Genomic DNA, 15,636 nt, shown 5'->3' with positions numbered 1-15,636 from the left:
GCATGTATTCGCTGTCTTTCGGTTCATTTTTGTGAAGCGCTCCTGTTCAAGATAAAAGCACGACGTTTTGTTGATATTGTGAGTGCACACACAAATAAAAATAGACCCTTTACAGTTCAGAATGATGTGTATTATGTGTATTTATGAGCAAAAATTACGGCGCAAGTTGTTTCCATTTGAAAAAAAAAATTGCAATTGATTGCGCTGGTGCCTCCATGTCCTGAGCTTTAGCTTCCACTCTGCACAACTACTGGATGCAGCGCACATTTATCTAGGTTTAGTGTTTAAACATTGTTATATGCTTGAACTGTTTTAGTATATCTATAGATTTTATTTTAGGCAATTTGTGACGACTTGAGAAGGCTAAATTGATCAAACATAAACTATGATCAGCCTGCCCATCTGCCGCTGGCCGCTTAGTCGTTACTTTAAGAAAGAAAAACATATTTAACGAACAAAAAATGCTCCAAACGTTTTTCTAAATGAACTTGATGAAAACACGAAACGAAATATAAACACTTTGCCATTGCATACAAAACTGAACTATTTTAATAACTGAAACATGAGCCAAAATGGAGAAAAAAGAAAACAAAAGACTATAGTCAGTAATTCTGATAAGCTGTCGGACACGGGCCAGGCTAGGGCCTCAGCGTCTCGGGCCAGGGCTGATCTAGGGCCTAAATTTGAGGCCCGTGCAGGGCTCTAGTAAATTTTGTCATTTTAGAATGTTAAGTTCTACTTTTGAGTTACTTTCACCAAAATAACTACAGAAGTAATACAGGAGTCATGTAACGCATTACAATTCTGAGACAATAATATTGTAAGGTAAGGAATTACTTTTAAATAACAGTAACAAGTAGGCTAATCTATAATGTATTACAGTTTGGAAGTAACTTGCACAACACTGGTCTTCACTGTATAAATTAAATCTAATAAACCTGTGTTAAAGCTACAAAAGTGATTTTTCCTCTGTTTTGTTGTTTAACATTCATGACACAGAAAGCCTCAGGAACATTAAACTGCTGTAAACCAATATACTATCCATTTACTTTCTCTATTGTTTAGCTTCACCTAAGCCATAAGCAACCGTGTTTACAAGGATACTTGCAGAGACATGCATTTTGACAGTTTCGCGCATGTATGTGTCATTTCAGACACATATAGACACGGAGATGAACGGAATTCAGTGTTCACGTGCATCTGCCTGGGTCTCACCGTGTCTACACCAGACTCGAGCGATGCAGTGCAACAAAATACAATAGAACCCATTATAATCAGTGATGCTGTCTACAGTGGATGCTGCGTGCATGACAAATCCCTGAGAATAAATCCCTTGTTCTTTTATGACGTACTGAGACAAAGTTTACATGATTTGCAACCGTCGTTTTTTTCAGCGTCCAGTGTAGAAAGCACAGGGCGGCACAGCGCAACGCAACAGCTGTTGTGAAAATGAAATATAACGATCAGTATAGGCCTACTAAACATCGCACATTCTGCAATATGACTATCTCAGATGTGCACATCGCTATATCGATGCTGAAACGATGTATCATGCAGCCTTAACGATGACATCGCAAAATCATTACAGGTGACCAAGTCATCAAAACGGCTTTGACAGCAGATTATTGGTTTTACTGAGGTAAGGCAGATAGAAGAGGAACGTGTGTGTGTCTTAAGTGTTTTTTTTTTTTTCTTGTTTTAAAAATCCTATTGATGTGCCAATGGAACAAGTTTGTCAAGGTCGTTTTTTCACCTCTTTTAGACCCCTGAAATGAGGTGAGGAAAAAATGGCAATAGGTTTTAAGCACACATGCACCCTGGAGGAACCGCTTCGCACCTTCATCCACGGTCACGGATGCTTCAGAAATAATAACAGCCTTAGATACACTGATGCAGAAAACAGAAGGCGAAAGAAGGCAGACTGAAGCTCAAACTGTTTGACGTGTTTTTGTGTGAATAGCCATGCTCCCTGCTAGGAGTCTTGCCGTCTTAGTTTCGCTGTCTAATTTCGCCGTGTGTGTGGTGACAAGCCATGCTGTGAGCGTCTGGCCACATGTGTCTCTGTTACAGTAGCGCACGAGTATGTATGGAGGCAGGATGACACAGAGCTGGCATAATGTTGGCAGATCAGTGCCATGGATAGCTTGTGCTTTTAGCAATCCTGCTTGTGTTTTTGGCAGTCATAGCTGTCCATTTAAGCCATTAAGCCATTGTCTGTATCTAGCCATATTCCATAGTCTCAGAGCACTTACTTTCCTATACACAAACGCACAGAAAGTCAATGGGTCTTTATACATATTTATGCTAGTAGGTGGTGGCAATTGCCTGTTATTAAGGGAGTCACTGAATTAATTGACTTTTTTTCAACAGTGAGCAATTTAAATAATTTTCAAAATGTGATTTATTCACAGTGTTGGGGAAAGTTACTTTTAAAAGTAATGTATTACAATATTGCGTTACTCCCTAAAAAAGTAACTAATTACGTTACTTAGCTACTTTTTATGGAAAGTAATGCGTTGTGTTACTTTTTAAATATGAGCAGGGCTTGATTTGTTTTTAATACAAAAAGTTCTAATCATAGCAAATGTAAAAGCCCTTTCACACCAAAAAGTGTAATGAATAAACCTCAGGCTGAAGGAAGACTAAATTCACATCTGTAAAGTAGAACACAGGAGAAGAAGGTTCAACACTCTTCAGCAATAAAAAACTATGAAGCACAATTGTTAGTTTATCTAAAGTCATTTTTGGCTTATTAGTATGGTTGAACTGGATCATCAAAGGTCAGCAGCAAAGACATTGATTAATAAAATGGGATTAGGTACATTTGTGTTGTTTAACATTTAATTACAGGTTTGCGTCATATTCATTCAATTCAATTTGATGAATACTAAATCTGTTTTTTTGTGAGCGGGATGAATTAATGCACATTCACATTTAGTCTAGAACTACAGTAACAGCATGTTCACACAGCGCACTGTCAGTCAATAAATGGGAAAAAATTAACTGGTGTTACTTTTTTGAAAAATATATTTTCTTGTAAATTAAAAAGTGATGCGTTACTTTTACTAGTTTGAAAAAAGGAATATTACGTAACTCACGTTACTTGTAATGTGTTACCCCCAACGCTGTTTATTCAGGAATTAAATGAGTAACGCTCTGTGAATCATTCATTTAACAGATGCATTCATAAACATTGATTCAGTAATGAAACAAATGACTTGCTTGCCATTTCACCTACTTATACTCTGCCCTAAAAAGTATGTAGTCTTTTTGTGAAGAGAAAGTCAATACATTTGAGGATGTAGTAGAAGAGTTGGCTAAATTTTGAAAACAAATTATGCCATAAAATTGTACTCCGTTGCATAGTTATGTTCATTCTCTGTGTAAACAAGCCTTTCACTCATCCTGTCACTGTTAACATCCTTATATACACAATTCATATTGTATATAATTAAATTTACACTAAACAAAGAATTCCTCCTACCTTACTGGAGAGAAAACAAGTAGCACGTTGATCTGCCAGTATTGGTTCTTTTATGCGGAGAACTGTTTTTGCAAAATTATATATGTAATAGTGGCCAAACATATCTGTTTTGCTGTTATGTTGCTTGTATGTTGAAGGTTTACAATGTTGTTGCAAATGATATATAAAACATTAAATAAATATTCATTAGTAACTGAAACCCGTTAAGAGTGTTTCTCTCATGAACATCAGCCATGTTTGTAGTTCTTTTTTTTGTGTGTTTGTAGTACTGAACTGAATCCTCCTCCAAAATATCATGGGTTATGGACAAAATTAGCCATTAGTGTGTGCAAAGATCCTCTCTTCAAAATAATGCCAGAATAGTAGACCACCTGGAGACTTTTGGCATACTCTTTTCAAAATGCTAAGCTTTGGGATATGCTTATTCTAATCTCATATACTATTTAGGATGGATGTTATGCATATTGGGATGCATTGACTATTCATAAGCGAGTCACTGATTCATTCTTTCAATCGATTTTCTCAAAAACACTGATTCATTCAAGAATAAAAAAGTAACTCTTTAATGGTGAGTCATTGAATCTTTCTGCGGATTCATTCAAAAACACTGATTCATTTTAGTAGTTAAACGTCTTCAGAGTCACTGAATCATTCATTTAACCAATTTGTTTAAAATTGCTCATTCAGGAACAAAAATGATTAATGTCTAAGAAAATTTGTAATGTAATTAACGTGTGCATATAAACCTGTGCAATGTACATTGCATGTTTTCTTTGGGTAAATGTGATTGACATTTCGTATGTGTGTTACAGGGTGCCACCATAAAGAAGGATGAACGCAGTGGAGCAATCATAGTGGCACGCATCATGAGAGGCGGTGCAGCAGACAGAAGTGGTGGGTGCTTATGTACCTCTTCTCTTTATACACAAATGCACTCTAACAGCACCCAGATGTTTAGTTTGTTTACATGAAGCCTGAGATGGTTTATTACACTGAATAAACTGCTAAAGTGCTGTATGTGGTCTCTTAACTTCTCCTCTTATCCACTCCTCTTTGTTGTGTCCAGGCCTGATACATGTCGGAGATGAGCTCAAAGAGGTCAACGGTATCCCTGTAGATGACAAAAAGCCTGAGGAAATAATTTGCATCCTGGTATGCATGTGTGTCTGTGGACTGTCAACATGAAAACAGCATGTTTAACTCTTGTAATATAACAGAATGCTGTGAAAAGGGGATTTTATCCAAAGGGAAATGTTTGGACTGTTAATGTATGAAACATTATAGAAGTTGAAAGTGGTTAAAAACCCACTTTCAACTTCTAGCTATTTCCTAGCTATTTCAGCAGAGATTAAAAAAAGAGCTAGTAGAAGTTATAAATTGAAATAGGATATAAAATGAAATGAATAATATGCACTGGTGCATTCATTTTGTCTTTTTTTTTATATGCTTAAAAGGTTGTTGATATGTTGTCTTTTTTGACTCTGTTTATAGTCCCAGTCGCAAGGTGCCATCACATTCAAAGTGGTCCCAGGCATCAAAGAGGAGGCACAAAGCAAAGAGCCCAAGGTACAATTCATCCTCACTATTGCCGATCAGACATGATGAACAGAGCAATAGTTGGCCTATATGTCATGTTCTACTCAAACAGTGGGGGAGTTTTTCCCTGTACAAGTACCACGGGCTGCTGGTTTGATGGATAAGCTTTTGTTCCCATTCATCTTCAACACAAATGATTAGCACTAAACCTCTCAGCTCCTGTAAAGCTTACAAACATTCTCTGTCGATCTGTTCCTTAACCAAGAGAGCTGCCTCACAGCCTGCTGTCTACATGAAACCTCAGTAATGACTGATTTGAAATGCTGTGCATATGCCACCAGCTACAAATAGCACTCTTCATGTGAAGCCTGCTAGAAACTTGAGTCAGAACCATTTACTCCTGATTGATTCCAATAGAATTAAGACCATGTTGCTAAGCTATCGATATGATACAATTAAAGACTAAACATGGATTGCATACAAAATATTAGGTCAAATTAATTCATTTTGGTGGTAGTCGTTCCTTCTTTTTAGCAAAATTTTGTAATGCATTCTGAGATAGTTTTGTCTGTGGAAAAATAAATGAAACACAGACTGAAATTTCAGTCAAAACATCAAACATGTAAATTAACATCATGAACGTGAAACATCATGAAAGTGGACATGTTAGTGTTTTAAGACACAGCCTTTAGATAAACCACTATTCAAACGTTTAGAGTCTTTAAGATTTTTTTTTGTTTGTTTATGGCTGAATTTATTTAATCAACAAAGCAAAAACCGCAATGTGAAATATTGTTAGAATTTAAAATAACTGTTTTCTATTTAATATGTTTGAAAATGTTATTTTCCTGTGATGGCAAAGCTTGAATTTTCAGCAGCCATTATTCCAGTCTTCAGAGTCACATAATCCTTCAAAAAAACATTTTTATATGCTGATTTTGTATTCAGGTGTCATTTATAATTTCTCATTACTGTCAAAAACGCAATGAAAAAAAGTATTTATTTTTATCAAAAGAATAGCATTTATTTTTCAAATGTGGAAACCTGTCAAACTGTCATTTTTTTATATGTATATTTAATGCATCCTTGTTGAAAATGAAAGTGAATTTCTTTAAAAAAAAAAAAAAAATCTTACTGACCCCAATCTTTTGAGTGCCGTTTTGTAAATGAGCACTGTACCATTTCTATGCGAGTCTGTTATATTCCTTTTACGGTGCTGTAATGGTTTAAATATGTTTCAGTTTTGAATTTAGTCATAATCTGCATGTGTGTGTGTTATCCAGTGACCATAGTTTACTGTTTTCCGCACGTGTAATGAATATGTTGAAGTGCTGCTAATTGGCTGCACATGTGTAAGAGGGATTAAAAAAAAATGATGGACTGCTAGACAGGGATGAAGCATTCCCTCAGGATGTATTGGTGTGTTTGTGGGGAACATTCTCCTCTGTAACATCATTTTTCTGTGTGGCACATGCAGCTCTCTAAATCAACACAAGCCACTACTCTGCGCTTTGGGAACTTTGCTGTCTCCATTTGCTCTCAATAGCCTTTTTTATTTGTCTTTTTTATTTATTTGATATGTCAGCACCATCACTCCAATCCTTTAAACACCTCATGATCTTCTTTGTTAGAGAGAAACGCTAATGAGAATCGCACAGAATTCCAATTGTTGCATTGTAGTGGAAGGTAAGCCTGCCTGCTACCCAAAATACACCTTTATTTGGTCATGGTTTAGAGAGGGGGATGGAGCTGATGTGATTTGAATCTCATCCTTCTCTAATTTCATTTTAATCCATTTAATGTTGTTAATTTTAAAGCTGTTTCTCTCTCTTACTCTTCAGATGTTTGTAAAGGTGCTTTTTGACTACAATCCAGCTGAGGATAAGGCGATCCCTTGCAAGGAGGCAGGCTTGGCATTCAGGAAAGGAGATATCCTGCAGGTTATGAGCCAGGACGATGCCACCTGGTGGCAAGCCAAACTGGAGGGTGATGGCAACCCGCGCGCAGGACTCATCCCATCCAAACACTTTCAGGAGAGGTTAGCCAATGCTTTTCTCTCTTCCCTGCTCCTTTCCTCCCACTATCACCAGTTTTAAATTCAATAGCACTCCATGACTCCATCATCCTGTCCGCCCTCTGTCCAACCCCCTCATATATCATATTCTCCTGTCATGCATCCATCTCTCTGTCTCTCGATCATTCCAGACTTCTTCCACTCCATTACAACCTGACTTTCACTCCCTACTATGAAAGGAATTACTTTTCTGACTTTTTTTGGTCTTCCTCGTCATTTTTTTCCCTTTTTGTGCAAGAGGGCTCGGCCAAAATATTTTGGATTTCCATGGCTGTCTCGGCTGGAATGAGTAATGACAGACAATGATAGCACTGGTTCACATCCACTTTGGACGTCCACACACGGAAAATTGCACATCAGTGGCGTTCTTTGTAAAGTGGACTTGCATTTGTCCATTTGTGATGTGCATGCACATGTGCGCTGCCTTAGGAAATAGTTTCTTTGCTCTATTTCTCTTGAAAAAAGTAACTTTCAATTGTAAAACACATTTCTGAACCTGTCAAATGTACAGTAGCAAGTGCTGTTTCTGGCTGACCATTCTTTCTCTCGCTCGCGCACACACTCACTCACTAATGGATACTTAGGCAGGTAGCTCTGCATTGTAGCGAAGTGTATAGTAATCCCCATACGGTCGTGAAATCTGATGGTTTTATTGCATGTCTCTGTATGGCTACACTCACGGCAGCAGAACAGATTTGTCAGTCTGCTTTTGAGTGGTAAATTTCTAATTAAGTTACATTTTACACGTTTTGGGGATAAACGAGTGTGACAAATGTATTAGATGATCAAACGGACTCCCTTACATTTCAGCAACTGGGAAGTCGTGGCCTAATGGTTAGAGAATTGGACTCGTAATCCAAAGGTTGCGGGTTCGATTCTCGGGCCGGCAGGGTTTGTAGGTGGGGGGAGTGAATGTCCAGCGCTCTCTCCACCCTCAATACCACGACTGAGGTGCCCTTGAGCAAGTCACCGAACCCACAACTGCTCCCCGGGCGCTGCAGCATAAATGGCTGCCCACTGCTCCGGGTGTGTGTTCACGGTGTGTGTGTGTGTGTGTGTGTGTGTGTGCATTTGTTCACTACTCACTGCTGTGTGTGTGCACTTGGATGGGTTAAACGCAGAGCACCAATTTCGAGTATGGGTCACCATACTTGACAATACGTCACAACTTATTTAGCCTCTAGCTTTTTATCTTTCTCTCTCAATTCTTTCAGGAGGTTGGCAACCTGGAGACCCATGACCGTCACCACTCTTCAGAGAACCCCCAGCAAACGATTTTGTAAGTACCACACTCATACAATCATGCAGCAACTAAAACTACCACTGAAAAAAAGACTTGATTTTAACTTTATATATAATATTAAGTTATAATTTATATAATATGTATAATATTTGTATTTCTCTTTTAAAATTGTTTTCTTTTCTTTTTTTCACAAGTGAATTTTTTTGCAAAAAGTTGGAACCTGTACGGCTGTAATATAACCTTCATAAACACTTTTGCTAGAAAATTATAGCATATGATGCAAAACATTACTGATGGGTTTGTCGTTTTAATTTTTACTGGTACTTTCAAGACTGTCACAAATCATTTTAGAATTTGACCAAATCTTAACCATGGCTAGACATTATTTTGGAGACACATCATTATAATTTGCAAAAACAGTGTTGATCAAATCACTGAAACAGTGGTTCTCAACCAGTGGTCCGGGGCCCACCAGGGGGCCTCAACAAACTCTCAGAGACACTGAAGGATGACTTCAAAGCTTAAAGCATTTTAAATAAATAAATTCTTATTAGTGTATGTACAGTATATATTCTTATTAGTATACATATTGGAAAATATGTAAGTCTTAATACAAAATACTAATTATTTGTTATATTATATTACAATTATATTTATCCAAAGCGACTTACAAATAAGAATATATATATATATGTGTGTATGTATGTATGTATATGTGTGTGTGTGTATATATAAATAAAACTACAATCATGGCCAAAAATATCCACACCCTTGCAATTCTGTCAGAAAAAGCAACCCCTCTCTCAGAAATTTGTTGCATTTGCAAATTTTTTTTTTTTTTTTTTTGCATTGGAACAACACAGAAAAACAGAGAAGAAAAGTCAAATCTCATCCAATTCCACACTGAACCCAAAAAAATGCACTGGACAAAATTATTGGTACCCTTAACTTATTATTTGGTAGCACCCCCCTTGGAAAAAAATAACTGAAATCAGTCGCTTCCTGTAACCATGAATGAGTTTCTTACACCTCTCTAATGGGATTTTGGACCACTCTTCTTTTGCAAACTGCTCCAGGTCATTCAGATTTGAAGGATGCCTTCTCCCAACTGCTGTTTTGAGATCTCTCCACAGGTGTTCTGTGGGATTCAGATCTGGACTCATTGCTGGCCATTTCAGAACTCTCCAGCGCTTTTTGTAACCATTTCTGAGTGCTTTTTGAAGTGTGTTTCGGGTCATTGTCCTGATGGAAGACCCATGACCTCTGGTGGAGACACAGCTTTCTGACACTGGCCACTACGTTGCGCCACAAAATTCTTTGGTAATAATCAGATTTCATGAAACTGTTCACACAATCAAGTCAATATTATTTGTATAGCACTTTTAACAATGCAAATTGTCAAAGCAGCTCTACATCGGCTTGATATAAAGCTGGGTGGCTTTATATCAGCTTTACAGTATTTAGATGGGGAAATAGTTTGTCGAAATAGTGTCATTCTCCTCTGGCCAGACAAAATCAGCTGTTTAAATCTAGGCTAAAGCAGAATCAGATTGTGCAAAGGACTCATCTGGTTCCTGTGGTCTTGTCCCGATGGCCGTCTTGGAGACAGGGTCTTCACTGGGGATCAGTCTCTGGGGCTCATCTAGGTGTCCTGGCTGTAGAGGTCATCTCTAGGTGCTTATGCACCATCTGATCTGGATACAGTTTGGATCTGGGTGGCTACGGTGACCTCGGTCTAAGAAAAAAAACAAATAATATTAGCGTAGATGCCATTCTTCTAACAATGTAACAAGTACATCAGGTGTTTTGGGAAGTGTTCCCGGTTCCAGTTGACCTAATTAATGCAGCCTAACAATCCTTTAACGAATTTGAATTATAGAAATACAATAGCGTATTATGTGTAAAACAGGTTAAAGAGATTAATCTAGATTTAAACTGACAGAGTGTGTCTGCTTCTCGAACAGTGTTAGGTAGATTGTTCCAGAGTTTGGGCGATAAATAGGAAAACGATCTCCCGCCCGCAGTTGATTTTGATATTCTAGGTATTATCAAATGGCCAGAGTTTTGAGATCGCAGTGGACGTGAAGGACTATAATGTGATAAGAGCTCACTCAAATACTGAGGTGCCAAACCATTCAGGGCTTTATAGGTAATTAGCAAGATCTTAAAATGTATACGATATTTAATAATATTTAATAGGGAGCCAGTGCAGTGTTGACAGAACTGGGCTAATGTGGTCATACATCCTGGTTCTAGTAAGAACTCTAGCTGCTGCATTTTGAATCAGCTGGAGTTTGTTTATTAAACGTACAGAGCAACCACCCAATAAAGCATTACAATAATCTAGCCTCGAGGTCATGAATGCATGAATTAATGTTTCTGCATTTGACATTGAGAGCATAGGTCATAATTTAGATATATTTTTAAGATGAAAAAATGCAGTTTTACAAATGCTAGAAACATGTTTTTCGAAGGAAAGTTTGCTATCAAAAAGTGCGCCTAGGTTCCTAACTGATGACGAAGAATTTACAGAGCAGCCATCAAGTATTAGGCAGTGGTCTAGGTTATTACATGCAAAAGTTTTTAGTCCAATAATTAACAACTCTGTTTTTTCAGAATTTAGCAGTAAGAAATTACTAGTCATACAGTTTTTATCAACTATACATTCTGTTAGTTTTGCAAATTGGTAAGTTTAATCAGGTTGCGAAGAAATATAGAGCTGGGTATCATCAGCATAACAGTGAAAGCTAACACCATGTTTCCTAATGATATCTCCCAAGGGTGACATGTAAAGCGTGAAAAGTAAGGGGCCAAGTACTGAGCCTTGAGTTACTCCATAATGCACTTGTGATTGGTATGATACCTCTTCATATACTGCCACAAATTGATGGCGGTCAGATAAGTATTATTTGAACCATGCCAGTGCACTTCCTCTAATGCCAACATAATTTTCTAGTCTATTTAAAAGAATGTTGTGGTCGATAGTGTCAAACGTGGCGCTAAGATCCAGTAGCACTAATAGAGAGATACAACCACAATCAGATGATAAAAGCAGGTCGTTTGTAACTCTAATGAGAGCAGTCTCAGTACTATGATACGGTCTAAAACCTGACTGGAAATCCTCACATATAATTTTTCTCTAAGAAGTAGCATAGTTGTGATGATACTACCTTTTGTAATATCTTTGACAGAAAAGGGATATTCGAGATAGGTCTGTAATTAATTAATTATTTGGGGTCAAGTTGTTTTTTTAATGAGAGGCTTAATAACAGCCATTTTGAAGGTTTTTGGGACATATCCTAATGACAATGATGAGTTAATAATCAATAATATTCAGAAGAGGATCTATTACTTCTGGAAGCACCTCTTTTAGGAGCTTAGATGGAACAGGGTCTAAAATACAGGTTGTTGGTTTAGATGATTTAACGAGTTTATACAATTCTTCATTTGCAGTAGAAGAGAATGAGTGGAATTGTTCCTCAGGGGATCTATAGTGCACTATCTCATGTGATACTGTGGCTGACAGCTGCATGGTTACAATTGTATCTCTAATAGTTTCGATCTTGGAAGTAAAGTAGTTCATAAAGTCATTACTACTATGCTGCTGGGTAATGTATGCACCTGCTGATGTTATATTTTTTGTTAATTTAGCCACTGCATTAAATTAATACTTGGGGTTGTGTTTGTTTTCTTCTAAAAGAGACGTAAAGTAAACAGATCTAGCAGTTTTTAATGTTTTTCTGTAGAATAGGGTACTTTCCCGCCAAGCAATACAAAATATCTCTAATTTTGTTTTTCCTCCAGCTGCTCTCCATTTTCCGGGCTGCTCTCTTTAGGGCCCAAGTGTGCTCATTATACCACGGTGTTGAACTCTTTTCCTTAATATTCCTTAAGCGTAAAGGAGCAACCATATCTGAAGTGCTAGAAAAGTGAGAGTCAATCGTTTGTTACATCATCAAGTTGTTCTGAGATATTGTATATGCTGAGGAATTGAGATAAGTCAGAAAGATTATTTATAAAGTAGTCTTTTGTGGTAGAAGTGATGGCTCTACCATATTTGTAACAAGGAGTTGGCTTTACAGCTTTAGCTATATGGAATATACAGAAAACTAGATAATGATCTGAGATATCATCGCTCTGCTGTAATATTTCAACGCCACTGACGTCAATTCCATATGACAGTATTAAATCTAGAGTATGATTTCGACAATGAGTAGGTCCTGAAGCGTGTTGTTTAACACCAATGGAGTTTAGAATGTCTATAAATGCTGATCCCAACGAATCGCTTTCATTATCAACATGGATATTAAAATCACCAGCAATTAGGACTTTATCTGCAGCCAGCACTACCTCAGATAGAAAATCAGCAAATTCTTTAAGTTTGTATGGTGCCCTGGTGGCCTGTATACAGTAGCCAGTACAAACATCGCAGGGGATTTATCATTAACACTTGTTTCTTTGGATAACGTTATATGAAGAATGTTGTTATATGATAACGTTATATGGGAAGTCGTGGCCTAATGGTTAGAGAGTCGGACTCGTAATCGAAAGGTTGCGGGTTCGAGTCCCCGGCAGGCAGGGATTGTAGGTGGGGGGAGTGAATGTACAGCGCTCTCTCCACCCTCAATACCACGACTGAGGTGCCCTTGAGCAAGGCACCGAACCCCCAACTGCTCCCCGGGCGCTGCAGCATGCAGCTCCGGGTGTGTGTGTGTGTGTGCATTTGTTCACTACTCACTGCTGTGTGTGTGCACTTGGATGGGTTAAACGCAGAGCACCAATTTCGAGTATGGGTCACCATACTTGACAATACGTCACGACTTTATGAAGCACCATTACTTCGAACGAATTATACTTGAAACCCGACCTCTGAGAAATACTGAAAATATTGCTATAAATTGTGGCAACACCTCCCCCTTTACCTTTTGGACGCGGTTCATGTTTGTAACTGTAATCTTGGGGGGTAGACTCGTTTAAAGTAATATAGTCATCTGGTTTTAGCCAGGTTTCTGTCAAACAAAGCACATCTAGTTTATGGTCAGTGATCATATCATTTACAAAAAGTGATTTTGTTGAAAGGGATCTAATAATCAGTAAGCCAAGCTTTATCATTTGTTTATCTGTATTATATCTGTTTTTATTTGTTGAACATCAATTAAATTGTTACTCTTACTTTGGTTTGGATGTTTTCTGTATTTTCTAGTTCGGGGAACAGACACAGTCTCTATAGTGTGATATCTAGGTGAAGGAGTCTCTATGTGCTGAGAATTAACTGACTTCTGTGATGTGAGGTGGCTAGCAGACAGTTGGTTTAGCCAGTCTATCTGCTTCCTGACCTGGACCCCAGTTAGTCAAGCACGAACTCTAAGACTATGTGCCATATTTCTAGAGAGAAGAGCGGCACCACCCCAAGAGGGATGAAGACCATCTCTTTTCAACAGGTCAGGTCTGCCCCAAAAATTCTTCCAATTGTCTATGAAACCTATGTTATTCTGCGGGCACCACTTAGACATCCAGTCATTGAGTGACGACAGTCTGCTTTGTATCTCATCCCCCCGGTATGCAGGGAGTGGACCAGAGCATATTACAGTGTCTGACATCATACTTGCAAGTTCACACACCTCTTTAACATTATATTTAGTGATCTCCGACTGGCGAAGTCGAACATCATTAGCGCCTACGTGAATAACAATCTTACTGAATTTACGTTTAGCATTAGCCAGCACTTTTAAATTTGCCAAGATGTCAGGCGCTCTGGCTCCCGGTAAACATTGGACTATGGTGGCTGGTGTCTCTATTTTCACATTCCGTACAATAGATCGCCAATAACTAGAGCACTTTCATCAGGTTTCTCAGTGGGTGCGTCACTGAGTGGGGAGAACCTGTTTGATGTTTTGATCGGAACGGAAGAGTGGTGTTTTGACCTGCGACTAGGCCGCATCACAGTCATCCAGTTGAGCTGCTGCACGGGCTCTACCGCAACCGAACAATGTACAGGACTGCCTGAGCTAGTCGCATCCAAAGCAGTATCTACAGCCCTCACATTCTTACTGTCCTCAACTAAAGTTTGGATGCGTGTCTCTAATTCTGAAATCTTCTCTGTCAGCCTAACTATTTCCCTGCATTTATCACATGTGAATCCCTCGTCGCCGACAGAGAGAGAGAAACTGTACATGTGGCAAACAGTGCAAACAACAATAGCAGAAGAAGCCATTACTCACCGTGATTGAAGAATGATTCGCTTACCACTGTTGTTTGATGAATTCGTGAAAAACGGAGCGAGAAAAAAGAAAACAATTAGCGCGAATAGAAAAGCAAACGATCAAATTAGTTTGATAGATAATACCAGAAATATGGTGGGAATGAAGTTCGATATATTATCACTGTAAACAACAGAGAGTGAAAGATAGAGATTCAACAGAAAAGCGAAGCTACACGGAGCTACAGTCGCAAACCTCTCAGCAGCACGACAGACAGAAGCAATCAAAGCAATCAGTCAAGGCATCCAGTGCCAGAAGCAGCAAAGCAACCACAAAACATCTTTGAACCTCCACCATGTTTGACTGTAGGGATTTTGTTCTTTTCTTTGAAGGCCCCATTTGTTTTTCTGTAAACAGTGCCATGATGTCCTTTACCAAAAAGCTCTACTTTTGTCTCATCTGTCCACAGTACGTTCTCCCAGAAGGATTGTGGTTTTGTCACAAGTTTTGGCAAACTCCAGGCTTGCTTTTTTATGCCTTTGTGTCAGCAGTAGTGTCCCCCTGGGTCTCCTACCATAGCGTCACTTTTCATTCAGATGGCGACGGATAGTGTGAGCTGACACTGTTGTACCCCGTGTCTGCAGATCAGCTTGAATTTGTTTGGAAGTTAATCAGTGTTCTTTATCCACCATTTGAACAATCCTTCGTTGTAATTTTTCATTAATTTTGCTCTTCCGTCCAGGGAGGTTAGCTACAGTGCCATGGGCTGTAAACCTCTTGATGATATTGCGTACAGTGGACACAGGAACATTAAGATCTCTGGAGATGGACTTGTAGCCTTGAGATTGTCCATGTTTTTCCACAATTTTTTCTCTCAAATCCACAGACAACTCTTTACACTTCTTTTTCTCCATGCTCAGTGTAACACGCAACACAAAGGTTGAGTCAACATTTCTCCATTTTAACTGGTTGCAAGTGTGATTAATATATTGCCCACACCTGTTACTTGCCACAGTTGAGTCTAAATACAAATTGCAGGAGCATCACATGCTTGAAAAGTAATTATTTCTTACAATTTTGACAAGGTGCCAATAATTTT

At 38.4% G+C, this 15,636-nt stretch overlaps 1 protein-coding gene across 1 annotated transcript in view; it reads left to right on the top strand.

Annotated features, from left to right (window-relative positions):
* mpp7a (MAGUK p55 scaffold protein 7a) overlaps window positions 1–15,636 on the top strand; it is a 180,258-nt gene that overhangs the window by 109,905 nt on the left and 54,717 nt on the right. The window contains exons 8-12 of the mRNA XM_079398287.1: window positions 4,297–4,378; window positions 4,551–4,636; window positions 4,976–5,050; window positions 6,862–7,058; window positions 8,309–8,373. Coding sequence (XP_079254413.1) covers window positions 4,297–4,378; window positions 4,551–4,636; window positions 4,976–5,050; window positions 6,862–7,058; window positions 8,309–8,373 — 505 coding nt within the window. The remainder of the gene's footprint in view (window positions 1–4,296; window positions 4,379–4,550; window positions 4,637–4,975; window positions 5,051–6,861; window positions 7,059–8,308; window positions 8,374–15,636) is intronic.

The sequence above is a fragment of the Barbus barbus genome, assembly GCF_936440315.1.
Source record: "Barbus barbus genome assembly, chromosome: 38".
In the NCBI taxonomy this organism is placed as follows: Eukaryota; Metazoa; Chordata; class Actinopteri; order Cypriniformes; family Cyprinidae; genus Barbus; species Barbus barbus.
The sequence above is the reverse complement of the archived record's forward strand: the minus strand, read 5'-3'. Positions and strand labels throughout refer to the sequence as shown.